The sequence below is a fragment of the Chionomys nivalis genome, chromosome 13, assembly GCF_950005125.1.
Source record: "Chionomys nivalis chromosome 13, mChiNiv1.1, whole genome shotgun sequence".
Classification (NCBI taxonomy): Eukaryota; Metazoa; Chordata; class Mammalia; order Rodentia; family Cricetidae; genus Chionomys; species Chionomys nivalis.
Window position 1 is genome coordinate 63,908,048 of NC_080098.1, and position 15,308 is coordinate 63,923,355.

Consider the following 15,308-nt stretch of genomic DNA (forward strand, 5'->3'; position numbering starts at 1 on the left):
CAACAAAATAGAAACAAAGAAAACAATACAAAGAATCAATGAGACAAAGAGTTGGTTCTTCGAGAAATCAATAAAATAGACAAACTTTTATCCAAACTAACCAAAAGGCAAAGAGAGACTATCCAAATCAACAAAATCAGAAATGAAAAGGGGGACATAACAACAGACAGGGAGGAAATCCAGAGAATCATAAGGTCATATTTTGAAATTCTATATTCCACAAAATTGGAAAACCTAAAGGAAATTGACAACTTTCTGGATAAATATCACTTACCAAAATTAAATCAAGACCAGATAAGTAAATTAAATAGACCTATAACTGTTGAAGAAATAGATACAGTCAAACAGTGTCATCAAAAGTCTCCCAGCCAAAAAAAGCCTAGGGCCAGATGGTTTCAGCTCAGAATTCTACAAGATTTTCAAAGAAGAACTAATACCAATACTCCTCAAATTGTTCCACACAATAGAAACAGAAGGAACATTGCCAAATTCTTTTTATGAGGCTACAATTACCCTGATACTTAAGCCACAAAAAGAGATTACTAAGAAAGAGAATTACAGACCAATCTCCCTCATGAACACTGATGCAGAAATACTCAATAAAATACTGGCAAATCGAATCCAAGAACTCATCAGAAAAATCATCCACCATGACCAAGTCAACTTCATCCCAGGGATGGTTCGACATGAAAATTTGTCATTGATATATCTTGTTCACCATATAAACAAACTGAAAAAAACCCACAAGATCATCTCATTAGATGATGATAAAGCCTTTGACAAAATATAACATCCCTTCATGATAAAGGTCTTGGAGAGAGCAGGCATACAAGAAACATACCTAAACATAATAAAGGCAATATACGGCAAGCCAACATCAAACTAAAAGGAGAGAAACTCACAGCGATCCCACTGAAACCAGGAACAAGACAAGGTTGCCCACTCTGTCCATATCTATTCAATATAGTTCTTGAGGCCCTAGCTAGAGCAATAAGACAACAGAAGGAGAATACAAATCGGAAAAGAAGTCAAACTCTGTTTGCTGATGATATGATAGTTTACATAAGTGATCCCAAAAATTCTACCAAGGAACTTCTACAACTCATAAACACCTTCAGTAATGTATCAGGATACAAGATTAACTTGAAAATATCAGTATCCCTCCTTTACACAGATGATAAATGTGCTGAGAAAGAAACCAGAGAAACATCACCCTTCAGAATAGCCATGAATGCCATAAAATATCTTGCAGTAACTCTAACCAAACAAGTGGAAGACCTGTATGAGAATAACTTTAAATCTTTGAAGAAAGAAACTGAAGAAGACACCAGAAAGTGGAAAGATCTTCCATGCTCTTGGGTAGGTAGAATTAACATAGTAAAAATGGCAATCTTACCAAAAGTAATTTACCAATTCAATGCAATGCCCATCAAAATCTCAGTAAAAGTCTTCACAGACCTCGAAAGAACAATATTCAACTTCATATGGAAAAACAAAAAACCCAGGAGAGCCAAAACAATCCTGTACAATAAAGGACCTTCTGGAGGCATCACAATCCCTGACTTCAAACTCTACTACAGAACTACAGTACTGAAAACAGCCTGGTATTGGCATAAAAACAGGCAGAAGGACCAATGGAACTGAAACAAAGACCCAGATAACAATTCACACACCTATGAACACCCGATTTTCGACAAAGAAGCAAAAAATATCAAATGGAAAAAAAGAAAATATATTCAACAAATAGTGCTGGCATAACTGGGTATTAATATGTAAAAGAATGAAAATAGATCCATATCTACCACCATGCACAAAACTCAAGTCTAAATGGATCAAAGACCTCAACATAAAACCGACCACAGTGAATCTCACAGAAGAGAAAGTGGGAAGTACACTTGAATGCATTGGCACAGGAGACCACTTCCTAAATATAACCCCAGCAGCACAGACACTGAGAGAAACAATTAATAAGTGGAACCTCCTGAAACTGAGAAGCTTCTGTTAAGCAAAGGACACGGTCAACAATACAAAATGACAGCCTATAGAATGGGACAAGAGCTTCACTAACCCTACATCAGACAGAGGTCTGATTGCCAAAATATACAAAGAACTCAAGAAATTGGTCATCAAAAAAACAAATAATCCAATAAAAAAATGGGATACAGACCTAAACAGAGAACTCTCAATAGAGTAATCTAAAATGACTGAAAGACATTTAAAGAAATGCTCAACATCTTTTTTTTTAATTTATTTATTTATTATATATACACTTTCCAGGATACAGTGCCAGACCTCATGACAGATGGTTGTGAGCCACCATGTGGTTGCTGGGAATTGAACTCAGGACCTTTGGAAGAGCAGCTAGTGCTCTTAACCTCTGAGCCATCTCTCCAGCCCCAGTGCTCAACATCTTTAACCATCAGAAAAATGCAAATCAAAACAACTCTGATATTCCATCTTACACCTGTAAGAATGGCCAAGATCAAAAACACTGATGCCAACTTATGCTGGAGAGGATGTGGATAAACGGAACATTTCTGCATTTCTGGTGGGAGTGCAAACTGGTACAGCCCCTTTGGATTTCAGTATGGTAATTTCTCAGAAAATTAGGAAATAACCTACCTTGAGACCCAGTAATACCATCTTTGGGTATATACCCAAAGGATGCTCAATTGTACCACAAGGACATGTGCTCAACTATGTTCATAGCATCATTGTTTGTCATAGCCAGAACCTGGAAACAACTTAAATGCCCCTTGACTGAAGAATGGATAAGGAAAATGTGGTACATTTACACAATGGAGTACTACACAGCAATAAAAGACAAGGACATCTTGAAATTTTTGGGCAAGTAGATGGATCTAGAAAACATCATATTGAATGAGTTAACCCAGATTCAGAAAGACAAATATCACATGTATGCACTCGTAAGTGGCTTTTAGACAGAAAAGGAAAAAAATCCTACAATTCACAATCCCAGAGAACCTAGACAACAAAGAGAACCCTAAGAGAGACATACATGGATCTAATGTACATGGGAAGTAGAAAAAGACAAGATCTCCTGAGTAAATTGGGAGCATGGGGACCATGGGGGAGAGTAGGAGGGGAGGAGAGGGAGAGAGGGAAAAAATATATAGCTCAATAAAAACAATTTAAAAAAAATAGAAGAGGAAGGCTAGAATCTTGTCCACCTGGATTTTGTTTTAAACCATTCCTTATAGAAGCCACTCTCCCACCTGGTCTCTCCAACAGAAGGTGAGCATGGCTAGCTAACTCAGCTAGTAAATCAGTTCCCAGCAAAGGCTTACCAGCATCGCCAGAGTGTGCACAATGGCCAGGGCCACTACAGTAAAGAAGTACAAGACAGGGCAGCGGTTGTTCTTTTCATCTTTATTCAAATAAACACAACACCCGTACAGAGCCTGATTGTGTCTTCTCAGGCTGGTATATTTGGATTCTCTGACATGCAGTGGCGTGATCACATGACTGTTCTAGAACTTACGACAAGCGCTCCAGATGCACAGGCGCAGCTGGCTTTGAGAAGGGAGGGTGGTGAAGTTCCATGGTGTTGCTTGCCCATTCGAGGCTGACAGAGATGAAGACAAACACTCTTTGAACTCCAGATTTCAGAATGTACCAAAGAGACAGAATGAAGGTATTTCCTGCTGCTAGCTAGGCACTTGAAAAGGTATCTCTACACTGGGTAAGCCAGTTTATTAACAACTATTATATTTTATTTCCCCAGAAGACACTTCAGGGTGAAGAGGCCTGCACTTAGCCTTTGCCATCAGAGTTGTAAGAATAATGATTAAAACGGTTTCTGATATACTAGAGTATAATTCAGCAAGGCACGAATTAGGGAAATTTCAGTTGTTCTAATTCAGTCTTGTGTCTTTCCTAAAATTCTGAGATGCAAAGAGTTACTTCTTTAGTTTGAATTGGTCTGATTCTCTTTATGGCAATGGGTTTTGCTGCTCCTGGGTATTAATTTAAGTAAGTTAGGCTTCAATTGTTGATTAATAGATTAAAGGAACAAGTTTAAACAATCATCTGTTCTCATTTGAAGCCAGTTAAGGTGAATGCAACTTGGGGTCAAATTCAATTTAAAAATTATAATCCTCACAGCAAAACTGCAGCTAGTATCAGAGGCCGGGGCAAATGGGCTTATAAAAGGGCAGGGGTGGGGGGTGCACAGGCAGCAATGCCACTACTCCTGGGGCAGACAGTGGGCTGGGGGGGGACAGGCAGCAATGCCAGCACTACTGGGGCAGACAGTGGCTTGCTTGACTTGCTCCAGGTCTGAGCTCCAGGTCTGTGCAGAATGGTCACAGTGCCACAAGAGAGCAGGGTTGGCGAGGAGCCTTCTCCCAGAACTGCAGTCCCTTCTGCACAGTTCCTGGGAGGACAAAGGCCAGTTCTCCTCCTTAGCAACTGCCCCCAGTGGTCGCTTCTGATCCCACTTCTCTGAAAAGAAGCGAACTGGCTGAGCAGCAGGCTGGGGAAGTGAAATAAGGCTTCTGGGTTGAGAGCTGCTCCCTCCTTGGGCAGCCAAGGGAGAGGGTGTCTGGACGCCTGACAAAGAGCAGGGCTACTTTCCACAAGTACCAAGTCCCAACCTCTCCAGTCAGTCTATTAAAGAAAATTGAATCGTTGGATCATTGAAAAATAACAGACTTTGAAAGGCTTTGCCACATCTGTAAAAAGAGAAAAGAAAACAAAAAAAACTTCAAAGTTTTTAAAAATTCTTTAAAATGTATTAATAGCCTACTTAGTAACAAATATAAAACATTTTAAGACACTTGGTGACTTTCTTAGGTCATAGTTCTGAAGGAGGGAACACATATATGCCTTGTGGGGGGGATATATAGTAAGGTTTTACTGCTAAAATGATCTATTTGGTAGAAACTCCAGGAAGAGTTCTGTTAAGAAAATAACTGTTTTGGAAGGAAGAGTTATTTTTTTTTCCTTCAAAATGTCAAAAAGAGTAAGGACACAAATATGCATAAAATGTCAATACAACTATATTAATTCAGTAAATAAAGTGGCACCAACTTTATGGCAAGTTTTCAAGACACAGCTCAAGGATATTTTAAAATAAATAACTACTCTAAAAAGGAACCACTACTCTCAGCACAAGAGACACAGCGCTGACAACAAAGTCTGGCAAGGAAGGGCAGTGCCAGCATGCCACGTCCACATGGGAGCAGAAGTGCCGCCCTTAGGTGGGACGGACCCTTAGGACGGATACTTGTCCAGAGACGGGAGCTTCAGGCGAGGCCAGGCCTAGGGCTGTCTTTTGCCATTTTTCTTTTCTCTTCCAATGTGTGCTTAAATATCTTCTTCAGGGTGTTGTAAACTACTGGTCCATTTTCAGAGTCAAAATTAACCTAGTGACAAAGAACATTTCTATTTAAGACACTGTGGCAACAATTTAACCAGTTTCTGTTTGCAAAGGAAGGAAGGAAGGACTCAGCAAATACAGCAACAAAGACTTAGAGAGAAACGCATGCAGTTAGAACCGCACAGGATGGATTTCTTTCCCCAAACGGCTATGTTAGAGCCATCGATCTCATCAATCAAACCTGAGAGCGAGAACTCAAACCTGCACTCCAGTGCCGAGATTACAATCCACACAGCTGGCCAGTACAGAAGTGAGCAGTGAGCAGAAGCTCAGAGTCACTCATGTTGCAACAGAAGTCTCTTATCCAGCTGCTCTGTATGGTGTTCAGAAGCCCTAGGGCCACTCTGGACTGCAGTCTGAAGACCTCACTGTCTGGCTTTCCACCTGTCCCTGTGTATCTCCATCTTTCATGTAGTGTCTGTGATGGCAGTTCTCAACCTTCCTAATGCTGAGACCTTTTATTTCAGCTCCTCATGTTGTGGTAACCGCCACCCATGACATTACTTCATTGCTACTTCATAACTGTAATTTGGCCACTGTTATGAGTCGTAGTGGGACCCCCAAAGGGGTCAGACTGAGAGCCACTGGTACATGGGCTTCAATTTCCTTATGTGAAAATATAAAACCCCAAACCTACCGCCTTAAGATTCTGTGAGTTTAAATGAAATCTGGCACCTGCAAGTGTTGTGTACACAAAAAAACCTCAGTGAGATTGAGGGTCCCCTCTCTCCTGGAAACGCATTGTGTACACACCTGGGGCCTCTGCCATGCCTGTCATTCTCTGCCGAGGAGTGATGCTGACAGACAGGGAACTAGAGCAGTCCCTGCACTGTCCCCAGAGTAAGGTAGGTCCAAGATCTTGGGCGCAGCATCTCACCACCACAAATTGCTCGTCTTTACACAAAGAGGGATCCAGGACACTGCGCTACTTGATTTTCAGTGTCCGGGTGCAGCATTCCCAAGGCTCACGGGTCAGAATTAAACTCCTGGAACCATGCATTTAATGTTTTTGTGGGTACTGACCTAACTATTCTGCTTAGACAATTCTTATTTAAACACAAGGGGGAACTGGCTGGACAAGCAAATACCCGACTCCTATGAGGAACAAGATTTAAAATACTTGCTGAATACTCAGCTGTTTCTCTCTTTGGCTCTATAAAAGCTCTTTGTTCCGACACTGCCCTTCAATGACCTGGCAGTTCAGCTTTGTCCTGACACCACTGTTAGGAAACTCCCTGACTTCTTATAAAACACATGCGCATTAAGGAAAAGAGCTCGGAGTCTTACCTGAGAAGTCCTGGCTTACGAAGCTGGTGTGACCGGCGTGGGGGACACAGGACTCACCTTGGTGAAAGCTTTGACGGCATGTGCAAGGCACGCTTCCTCCACCTCCACAGGAAGTGTCTGCAGGCTCACTATACAATGCAACACACACAGGATGGTCTGGTACTGACCCTGTTTCATTTTTTCCAGATATAAAAAAATAAAAAAATTAATTTGAAAATATCTCAAGAAATCAGCTCAAATAATTATAGAGGAAGCTTCTGGCTATGCAGCTCTATGGCTTAGTACTTAGTTTTAAAGGTTGTGTATCAAGCACTCAGCCAGGTGTTTACTGTATATATTAATATGGCACGGAAACTTCATGAAATGGGTCAGAGCTAGTTGATTTATCTCAAGTTTGGTGTATGGTTTTAAACCACATGATTCTCCTGCAGTGCTCAGAATAGACCTTTCTTTCCTACTGTTTCTGGTTATAATCACTTCAGCTTGGTCAGCTGATGCTGCAGTTGAGTGCACAGCTCACTTGGGCACTAGGCAGTCAGTACCGGGCATGCGCCCAGCTCACTGCAGATACTGTCTGGGGAGGTGGGCAGACGGAGCCCCCCAGTGGCGACAGAGATGTAAGGAGGCAGCTGTAGGGTAGATGCTGTAGGAAGGGTCTGCTGACTAGAATGCTAGGGATCTTCTACCCTAGCAAAGGAAAAAACTCCATCACCATGTATGTATGTATGTAGATGGGACTCACTGAGGCCAACCACCAACATTTCCTCTAGAAATCTATTCTAAGGGAATAATCTGAAATACAGAAAAGCCTGTGAAGACAGATTATTGTTACAAAGATGTTTATAAAAGTAAAAATCCTTGGCGCAAAATAATTGTACCAGGAGTTGGAATGGGCGCAGTAAAGCAGAAGGCTTGAAGGCTTGATGCGCCTCAGTGCGTGAGTCTCGCCCGTAGGATCCAAGTTGGAACCCTGCGAGAACACCTGCCGGAAACTTGGGGCAAGCTGCTCTACCTTGCCTTGTCTATAAAAGGGGCCCTTCGTTCTAAGCACTGTCAAGATGAACAGGGTGGAAGTAGCTATTACTTCCTGACAGGGTTGTCCACAGCTGCCAACAAGGCTAATCTCTTTCCTATCGCTTCCTGTTTGATCGCTGACATTTAACGACTGAGAAAATATCCTAAGAATTCTAGACACTGGGAAAAATCTTATCTTAAAAGGTGTACATAGGGCTGGGAAGATGGCTGAGGAAAAGTGCTTGCTGTGAAAGTCTGATGACTGGAATTCAGATCTCTAGACCCAGGGAAAAAGCCTGGTGGGCACGGCAGGCCTGGTGTGAACAGACAGGGAGGCAGAGATGGGATTCCGAGAACATGCTGGCTACCAGGAAGGTAGAGAGATGGAAGAAGACAGCTGACATCAATTTTAGGCCTTCACATACACGCACAAATGTGTGCCCACACATGTAAGCAAGCAAGCAGTTACACCACACAGCGTCTGTCTCTCTGTTTTATATCTTGATATCCATGTGTGAGGGGATATACCTTCATGTGTGTTCGTGGACATACTGTGACAGTAGCTTGTGTGAGCAGACACAGTCACATATTTGCTGAAGACTTGGAGACAATGAGATGCTTACGCTGTGGCATGGTGGGCTAACAGCCAGCATTGTTCCCCAAAACAAAAGCAAAGCCTATTTTGAACTAAAACACTTCTATTTTTATGTGGTTAAAAATGCTAAACTGTATGGTAGGAGCTACAATGAAAAGCAGTTTCCCTCTCTTCCTACATCCCTGATGGCAAACACCAGAACCAGTGTATAGCCTCCTGATACTCTTTTCTATTTTATACATATATAAGTTATATAGACATACACACACATACAAGCTATATAGACATATGCACACATACATCTTTAAAAAATTGCAAGGAGTATAAATTTCAATCTGCATTTTAGTTTTTATAGACACATACTCACAGTAAGCAGAAACAGACACCTTGAAGAGAAGGTGTTTAGTTATAATGTAACCCATGTAAGAGCCAAACAAGCTCATTATAGTTACTGAGATGGTCACCCATTCATGAAAAAAATCATACAGTTTGTTTTGGTTTGTTTGTTGGGACAGAGTCCCACTATGTAGCCCTGGCTGGCCTAGAACTCACTATGTAGACCAGATTGTCATCAGACTCGGAGAGATGTGACTCCTGAATGCTGGGATTACAAGTACTCGCTGCCATTTCTGTATTTTCTAAATGTCTATGTTGTGTATCAATTTCTCTGTGTCTACAATGCTGTAGATCAAACACAGGGCTTGTACACATTAGGCTATTTCTCTACCACTGAGCTACATCTCCAGCCCCAATTTCTCTTATTTTAGAAAAACTACTAAAAAAATGGGGAACTGGAGAGATGACTCAGTGGTTAGGAACATGTGCTCCTCTTGCAGAGGACCTGAGTTCAGTTCCCAGAACCCACAGCAGGTGGTTCACAAGGGTCTGTAACTTCAGTTCAAGGGGGATGGGATGCCCTCTTGTGTCCTCTGCGAGCACGGCATTCACATAAACACAGAAGCCAGACCATTTATACAAAATTAAGGGGGAAAAAGAAAAAAAAAAAAAACTAAAATAGACCAAAATAATATTTTCATTTTTTTTGCACACGTGTGAGGGCCTTAATTAACTTATTAGCTGGCCCAATAGCTACTTTACCTTCTCTAGTAAAAAGAGGGCATCACCAGCATCTGCTTGTCTGTCAACCAACATGTCCACATCCTCTTTGGTGATTACAGGCTCTTTCAGTTGCTCCACCCAAGACCACATCAAACTGCACAAGATGAAAGGGTCTCTCTCACCACATATTCTTTCCCAGGCTCCCTCCCGGGAATTCAATTCTTTCTGCAAAGGAAGAGGGAGAGAGAGATGGCCAGGGGAAAGAGAGGTGTATGGAGCCTTACTGGAGGATCCACAAGTGACTTAAGAGTGAGGCTGGGCTCTGGTGTGCAATGTGGGCCTTCTTCAGGGCCTGCACCTCTAGGTGGGGTGCCTGGCTTATCTCACCCCTGTCACAAACAGAGCAGGCTAACTACGGAGAGAAGAGCCCCTGACGCGTGCAGCCCTGACTCCGGTTCAGAGGCCACAGATGCAGTCAAGAGGCAGTCTTCTTCCTCAGGCATTTGATAAACAGAACAGAGATTCAGGCTGCAAATGAAGTAAAATCATAGATTAAAACTAGGGGAACATTTATAAGTTAGCCTGCGGCCTCAGCTAAGCCTTTAAACGTGCACACACACACACACACACACACACACACACAATTGCATGAAAGTTGGCAAATGTGGAGTGTTTTTCTGAAAGTGCCTTTTAGAATCCTACAGAGAATCCTACAGATGAAGTAATAAGCCTGGCAGCCTGAGATCTGGGAGGGTAAAAACAAGTGGGAAGCCTTGCGAACACTCCCAGATATCTGCAGACAGGTGAGTGTATTCGTGTATGTGCCTGCGCATGCGTGTGTGTGCGGAGGTCAGAACAGCCCTGTACAGCTGCTCTTCTCCATCTATCATGTGAGTCTAGGGACTTGGAGGAGTCATCTCTAATGACTCAAACTGCCAGCCTCACATGAAAATTTAAGGCTTCACCTTACAAAGAAGAGTTAAGAAATTTCTGACAGGGATCAGATTTATGTTTTGGTAAATCAAATAAAACTTTTCAATAGTCAAAAACACAGTAGTTGTTAATATGCATTTGGTTACCTAGTAAATCTTGTAGCCTGTATCACAAAGTGGTAGAAATGGTAACAGACTTAGAACACGGGACTTATTTCCAGTGCTCATAGCACCCAACAGGAAGGCGCCCCGCAAATGAACACTAAGATGGATACAGCAACTGTGCAGAGCTCAAAGCTGGCAGCCAGCAGGGAGGCATTCCACTGACTTCCTTACTGCGTGGGCCATGGCCTCGGAACCCTCCAGTGCTAGCTTCTCTCTATCATATAAATAAGCTCATACCTGGAATGATCTATATTCCTGCCTATCTCACATATTGTGTACAGAAAAGGAGAGCTTTTATTTAATATCAGGGCTATATGCGGAGATAACTGGGCAGAACAAAAACTGTCTTAGTGAAATGAGCATTGCACCAGGAAGCTTCCCAGTGAGGCAGAGCTGTGAGGAGAGCTTGCCTGTACGTACTGCCACATGAACCACAGCCTCGCATAAGCCACTTGACCTCTGGAGTTCTTAGCCCTCACCTGTGACTCTGAGTTCCTAAACAGACCACCTGCATCTAGGGGCTCTGTGAAAAGCACAAGGCATGCTCACAAAACAGCTTAGTATAGGCACACACAGCACTGCACTGCTTTTCCCAGAGTACAGTCTTACTCACAGTCCTAAAATAAAACTAAGAAGGTAAGAAGTAAAAGGTTTGTGGTTCCAGAAAATGCTCTTTATACATGTTACATGTTGAAATAGCCTACCTCAAATGAAACCTGCCCATTTTTGTTGTTGTCTGAGGCAAGCTCTCTCTGTAGCCCTGGCTGTTCTCAAACTCCCTATGTAGACCAGGCTGGCCTTGAATTTGTAAAGATTTGATCTCTCTTGGCTTGAGAGCTTGATTAAAAGTATAGCTGACAGCACCTGACCCAAACCTGCATCTTCTCAGCTCGTGTGGGTACTTGGCTGAGGGACATGCAGGGCTGACCTGGGAGTGGCACCGTGACATTCTTAGCACTAGGGTCCTCTTACTTGTTAGCTCTCAGCATAGAATACTGCATGAGAAATATCTGCTGTCTAAATGACAGGGTTATTTTTTTTTTCGGTTTATAGTGGGGAATAAAGAAAATTTATTTAGAAGGAAAACAATATTTGAGTATTTAATTAGGTAAATACTCTAATTCATTTCTCTCTTCTGTTGCACACTGTAAGTTGTTTAAGAGCTCCACACATAAGCTCCTACCTCTGAAGACACCCTAGCTTATAGAAGTTTCAGGTCCTTGGTTCTAGACATCGTGGCACATGGAAGAGTAGCAATTACTTTAATAGCGCAACCTGAAGAGATGGCTCACGGCTAAGAGTGTGTGCTTCCAGAGACCTGAAGAGATGGCTCACGGCTAAGAGTGTGTGCTTCCAGAGGACCTGAGTTCAGTTCCCAGCACTCACATCATCAGCTCCAGGGATATCAGACAGTCTCTTCTACTCTGAGGGCACCTCCATGCCACCGTACACAACCCCCTAATACACAAAATTATAATATAAAATAAAATCTTTCAAGTAATCCACAGAAGAGTATGGCTGCCAATTCAGGATTTCTCTGAATCAAAAAGCCCAGGTCAGTTCCATGTTGGGGCTGGTTTCCTGTTTCTGCTAACTGAGTTTCTAGGGACCCATCTTTTCTCTAGACAAGGTGCTCATCCCAGGAGAGGAAGTACAACCGAAGACTGCTTTCCTACGAAGAGTAAAATGCACACACACACAAAAAAAGGAGTTAAAATATAAAACTTCACATTCTAAATAAGAGCTGAGAAATGGGTTTTCGAGTCCTCCTCTCAGATATAACAGATCACTGGGCTCATTCTCATTTACTATCTCTAAGCCTCAAGTGACATCATTAGGATGAGGCCAGCAAATCTGTGAGAGAGCAGGCCAGGAAGGCAGGCCTGACTCACCACTTGTACCAAGAAGCTTTGGGAAGTAACTTTATTTTTACCACTTGGCCAGTGGTTCCCAAATGTGGTTCCCTGTTCCAGTCCCTCAGTCAGAAAAACACTGCAGACCAGGTCCTAACATCATCTTCTGTGGACTTGACTGCCCCTAGGAGAAAGCTACCAACATTAACATCATGTATGGAGCAAGCAGCACACTAGATATAGTCTTGAACACAGAATCTAACTAGAACTACAAACACCCTGGGTCATTTCTACATCAGCTTCACATCGTACTTGGGGAACCTCAAGTTCCTAGCTTCTCATTTCTGTAATAAAGAAGTTTGGAAAAATGGGTCACATACTTTTGGTCTGACAAAACCATTTCTACGTGTGTGTGTAGAATATAGACATATATATATATGCATACACTCCATATAAATATATAAGTACATATATATTTAAATGAAATACAAATACCTGCCACATTTCCACTTTCCTTTTCACTTCCTCCTTTTCCACAAACTCATTTAAATTTGCAAGGGCTTTGGCTGCCAATATTCTCCTTGCTTCAGCACTCAGTTCAGACTGCAAACCAGCATGTGGCATTGCTTCCGACAGGTATGTGCTGTCTTGGATTTTCTGTCCATGTGGGAACTGTGCCTTAGGACTGGAGGAGCCATGGTTTAGAGGATTGCAGGGAGTCCTCCCTTCCCCCTGAACAGAGCCTGGAACCCAACCACCAGGAGCTTCACCCAGACAGTGAGTGACTTGCTCTGGACCCGTAGGGATACTTGCGAAGTTGGGTGGCACTGGTTCTCCAGGATTGTGTGAACAGGAAACACCCACAGAGAAGGTTCTGCTCCGCTGTACTTCCTTTGGAATGTCCTTCCTACAGAAAAGTGGTGATCCCTCATCCTTGAGTCCTTCTAAGCCTCCACACTTTGAATGAGTCCAGAAAGAAAATGTACTGTGAACCAGCGCTTCCTTATTTAAACCTAGCTCTGGAGTCGGTGACGTGTAACAATGGCTGATATGCTTCTGATGCTGGAGGCTGTGGTCTAGCAAGTCCTGGGCAGGTACTGTCCAAGGTGTTTCCCCTTGCTCCAGGATAGCTTTGGCCCTTTTTAAGTCTGAGTCACTGTAGCTGAGCTGCCTTTTCAGATGTGTCAGGGGCTGAAGACTCTCAGCATTCCTCCTCTTCCAGAGGGGGTCAAGGTCATGCTCATTAGAAAGGCTCACATCCCGATCCTCGAACTCGGCCGCCACTGTAGGGGCGTGAAACAGGTCAGGTGCGTCACTGCTCTGCCCCAGTAACTCTTGATCCAGTTGCATCGTAACCATCTCTGACACAGTCTTTTCAATTTCAGCAGAGAGTCCAGGTCCTTCTATCATGCTCTTCATGACGACTGGCCTGTTCTCAGCCAAGTCAAGCAGTAGCTTGCAAACTAGGTGGATGATCTTTGGCACATATTTTAGAAGTCGTGCCTCATAACCATGAAGCAGATGACGCTGGCGAATCAGGTACTGGGCTAGGGTAACGGCATGTGCTTTGGGATCACAGCAAGAGAAAATATTTCGGAGTGGAGCCAGAAACTGAGTGAACTCCCGTACACAAAGCAGCTGCCCTCTGGTCTGTATGGAATTGGGGCGTTTTGCTCGCACAAATATAATTGCTTGGTCAGCGGTCATTCTTGTTGCAAAAACTAAGTAACATGCTATTAGAACACCTACACAGGAAAGAAGATGAGAAAAGGCTTGGTTATGTGTCAGTCTTTGATGATTTAAACTTAAGAATCATATAAATCATATGTTAAGAAAGCATATTTGAAAGATAGTAATGACATCTGCCAGTTTTTTATTGCTTTTTTTTTAATACAGGGACTCATGTAGGCTGGCCTCGAACTCTGTATATAGGCAAGAATGACTCTCTGGCCTCCACCGTCCAAGTGCTAGTATTACAAGTGTAACACCACCAGACTGGTGTTATGAAGACCTGGGTATCAGACCCAGGACCTCCTGTATTCTAGGCAAGCACTCTGCCACCTGAGCTAAATCCCAACCCCTCCAGCATTTGTTACTGCAAAGACTTCTCCTCATCTCTGTGGCAGTTCCTTCCTGTGACTGAGTCAGCTTTGCACCCCAGAGAGGAGCTAGCACACAGCTGGCGGGTGGCGGGATGCTCAAGTGAGAAGGGCTTCAGAAGTAAGCTAAGGGTCTGGCACAGTCTCCTCCTGGCTAATTCTGGCATGGAAGGAAGCCAAACTGTGCTTCTGCATTCAGGGGCAACAGTTCTTGACGTTTACATCCAATCCACCACCCACTCTGCCCTTGAACTTCCTGCTCTGACATCTCTGGCATCCACTGACAGGATGTTCTTGTTGAGCCTTCCCCCAGATTGGGAAGGTTTTGCTTTGGGATTATCTATGTTCACAGATTCACTTCTCTGACCGACAATTCTTCCAAACCATGTCTACACTAATACGTGCTTTTCTCCGCACCAGGCTATAACTCTGTTGCATAAGCAAATACTATGAAGGATGTCAGCTGCAATAGTATCATGATTAACTTTTCATTAGTTACTTATTGGTAAGAACTCAATCAATTAATTATAATACAATAGCTAACAAAGGCAAATCAAAGACACCCACACAAGTCCTAGATTTGTGAACATCTAATTACACATGAAAATCAGAACCTCTGAGAACGGCATGTCCTCTGGTTTGCAGTGAATACAATATAGGTCTTTCATGGGGACACAGCAGATCTTTGGTATAAAGATGAATATCTGCAGAGCTATACCATGCAATGTCCAGGAACAAAGACATTTTGGCTTTATCCTAAGAGTTGCTAATATTTACATGAGTTCAATTCTAACCTGGGTGCTCCTATATGGAATCCCATATACACTGGGATGGTTTTGTCTGACTAAATCACATGACAATCAAACTATTGACCCCATACCTTTTATTTTTACTATCAGATCA

General features: G+C 42.8%; 1 protein-coding gene across 2 annotated transcripts in view; it reads right to left on the minus strand.

Annotated features, from left to right (window-relative positions):
- Window positions 1-3,388: 3,388 nt before the first annotated feature.
- The window catches only part of Ptpdc1 (protein tyrosine phosphatase domain containing 1), a 53,406-nt gene continuing 41,486 nt past the window's right edge, over window positions 3,389-15,308 (minus strand). For both annotated transcript variants that reach the window (XM_057788125.1, XM_057788123.1), the window contains 4 exons: window positions 12,802-14,051; window positions 9,396-9,581; window positions 6,746-6,856; window positions 3,389-5,387 (listed from right to left, as the gene is read on the minus strand). In XM_057788125.1, coding sequence (XP_057644108.1) covers window positions 5,268-5,387; window positions 6,746-6,856; window positions 9,396-9,581; window positions 12,802-14,051 — 1,667 coding nt within the window. In that variant the 3' untranslated portion in view covers window positions 3,389-5,267. The remainder of the gene's footprint in view (window positions 5,388-6,745; window positions 6,857-9,395; window positions 9,582-12,801; window positions 14,052-15,308) is intronic.